Source organism: Sinocyclocheilus anshuiensis, unplaced genomic scaffold (assembly GCF_001515605.1).
Source record: "Sinocyclocheilus anshuiensis isolate Anshui unplaced genomic scaffold, SAMN03320099.WGS_v1.1 scaffold1843, whole genome shotgun sequence".
NCBI classification, from domain to species: Eukaryota; Metazoa; Chordata; class Actinopteri; order Cypriniformes; family Cyprinidae; genus Sinocyclocheilus; species Sinocyclocheilus anshuiensis.
This window is the reverse complement of record NW_015552675.1, coordinates 26,475-29,358: the sequence shown is the minus strand read 5'-3', so window position 1 is coordinate 29,358 and position 2,884 is coordinate 26,475. Positions and strand designations below refer to the sequence as shown.

General features: G+C 35.4%; 1 protein-coding gene across 1 annotated transcript in view; it reads left to right on the top strand.

Moving 5' to 3' along the window:
* LOC107667464 (olfactory receptor 52E1-like) overlaps positions 1–1,410 on the top strand; it is an 11,650-nt gene extending 10,240 nt beyond the window's left edge. The window contains exon 5 of the mRNA XM_016459136.1: positions 807–1,410. Within this exon, the coding sequence (XP_016314622.1) occupies positions 807–1,410 (604 nt within the window). The remainder of the gene's footprint in view (positions 1–806) is intronic.
* Positions 1,411–2,884: the final 1,474 nt, after the last annotated feature.

The following is a 2,884-nucleotide window of genomic DNA, read 5'->3' as shown; positions in this document are numbered from 1 at the left end:
ATTTCACGTGGGCCAGATGTGGGCCGGATCTGGGCCAACACTATGTTGCTGTCTGGGATGGTAGTCAATGAGATGTCGTCACTAATATAGTGAAGCATACATGAGTATTTGTGTCACAAAGGTGTTGAATGTAGGTCTATCCACGGTCTTATTTGACTAATTTTTGTAAGTCCAGTAGAAGGACATTGGAAACAATGTGTAACAACTTCAGCCATGATTTTTTTTCTTTTCTTACATCAAATGTTGAGCAAAGTTCTATTAAAAATATACTTTTGCATTATATATAATATTCCATTTGCCATACTGTAGTGTGCTCTTTGTGTGTGCTGTCTCATAATGGTTAGTAAACAATAAATGATTCATCCAGTAATAAAGAACTTGTCATGATCATTCTATTGCAAAAAGAAAAAGGAAACCCTGCTATACTTAGGAACCTATACTTAGGAACCAAAAGCTTGTGCCTGCATTGTGGGCCTGGTGTTAATGCGTGCTATTGGGATGTGGCAGATATGCCTGCTGTTGGAAACTGAAGGAGGGGCCTGCACTGCTGACCTGACTGCTAGTCATCCTCCTTCCTGGTATTTGAATAATACTGTACAACATGTAATGTAGACATCTTTATGTAACAATGTTACAGCAATAATATATTTCAGAGGACATGTGGAGTCTTGCAGATAAATGTTTCACTGTACAACATCTGCTCCTGTTTCTGGCAACTCCATAAACCATGCAACTTCTCTTTAATTTTATTCATATCTATAGTCTTGTAAACGTTGTCATATAAAACAGAATTGTGTGACAATAAGTGCTTCCACGGTAATGGCATATGACAGGTATGTGGCAATATGCAGACCACTGGAGTATCATTCAGTAATGACAAATCAGAAGGTTCTTGAATGGATCCTTTTATGCTGGCTGGCCCCCATTTTTTTCATCTCTGTTCTAATTGTATTAACAGCTAGACTCACTTTATGTGGCTCTACTATTGAAAAGTTATATTGTGAGATTTGGGCAGTTGCAAAACTTTCTTGCTTTTCTACAACAGTAAATAATGTGTTTGGGTACACTGTTATTCTTGTATACATCGGCCATGGTGTATTGATATATTTCTCCTATTTTCAGTTGATACGAAACTGCATTAAGTCAATAGAGGGCAGGCGCAAATTTATACAAACATGTGTTCCACATTTGCTTTCACTGATCAACGTGACTATTGCATTTTTGTTTGATGTACTGTACAGTCGTTATGGCTCAAAGAATCTGCCACAAGGTGTGCGTAATTTTATGGCCCTGGAATTCCTACTCATACCACCCATTTTAAATCCTCTTATTTATGGATTAAATCTGACAACAGTACGTCAGCAAGTTATTCGACTGTTTTTCAAGAAAAAAGTAGGAATATCTAAGTGACTATTTCAGTAGTTCAAAAGACTCAACACTTTCTGTGTTTTAGAATGCTTGTTGGTTTAATGGAGTGCCCCAGTTAACCACAGTAAAATCTGCAATGCACACCCCTAACTGGCCTATTGATTTTATAAAATGATGACAGCACCTTAAAATAATATTAATTACAATAAAGATTTTTTTCTACAGATGATTTGTTACATGGTACATCAATATTTAATTAAATTCATGTTCATCCATGACTATATGTTTTACAGTTTTCAGCTGTTTTACAGACAGAAATATTGTTATATAATCTGTGGTTTGTGATTGTAGTATTTGTTTTTGTATGCTATTACAATTGTTCATGATTATTTAAAAAAATCAATTCATTTTGTTGCTAACATTTTAAAAGATCTACGCCGTGGCTGTTTTTGCTAAGAAACAACTTAACTGAACATTTTAAGGCATTATCTTGTAAATGTCCAGTGAGGAAAATATATGAATGCATAGCTTTATGTAATACACTTTGTTTACCCAAGTCATTTCTCCTTAAAAAAGCAAGGGCTACATAATATGTAATCCAGTAATGAAAATCTAAGAGAAACCTTCATATTTTGGGGAGCATTCTTGTCAAAGGCACCCAAAAGAAGATTTTTTTTTCCAGGTATATTTGTATTCACTTCTTGTCTATTCATAAACTGAGAGAAATATAATGTCTTATGTGGAGCACCTGCAGGAATGGATTGAGAATGACAAGGCTCACAGGGAACACTGCTTAGCGTCATGCACAAGGACATACTATACAGAAATGTAACTGATATGATTTTACTGTTCAAAAATTGTAAATCATAAAAAGTTTGTATGTTCTCCCCATGTTGCTGTGGGTTTTCTATACAGTTTCCCTCACAATCTGAAGACATGCAGGTCATGTGAATTAGAGATTCTAAACTGCCTGTAGTTCTGGGTATAATGTGTCTGTCTTTCTGTGATTAACTGGTCAACCAGGGTGTTTGTTTGTTTGTTTGTTTATGTCACAGCGTGCTCAACGTACAGTTGAGATGTTTTTTAGTTTTGTTTTACTATTGGCATACATCTAGCATGTCACATTTTTGTATAGTCTCAAATCAGTGACCTCAGACAAAGATCAAATAAATTATAAAATGTGGTTATATAATTAGGGTAACAGTTTGGCTACTTGGCGTGATCCAGTTAGCTACTGACTGTATATGTTATAGCCATCTTACTGCTAACCAACAACTGTCTTCTTAGGGTGATAGTCATGAAATTGGGAGCTTTGCCCCGCATCTCACAAGACGTAATAATCAGTGTCCCGCATTTTACGTCTGTATGTTTTTTTTTTCTTCCCTGAAATTACAATACCACAATAAATAATAAAATGCTAAAAAGATTGGCATTTAAAAATACATTTGCACAGCTGTCATTTTCTAACTAGAGTGGGGAAACAACCAGCCAACGCATTCTATTTAGTGACTAAATA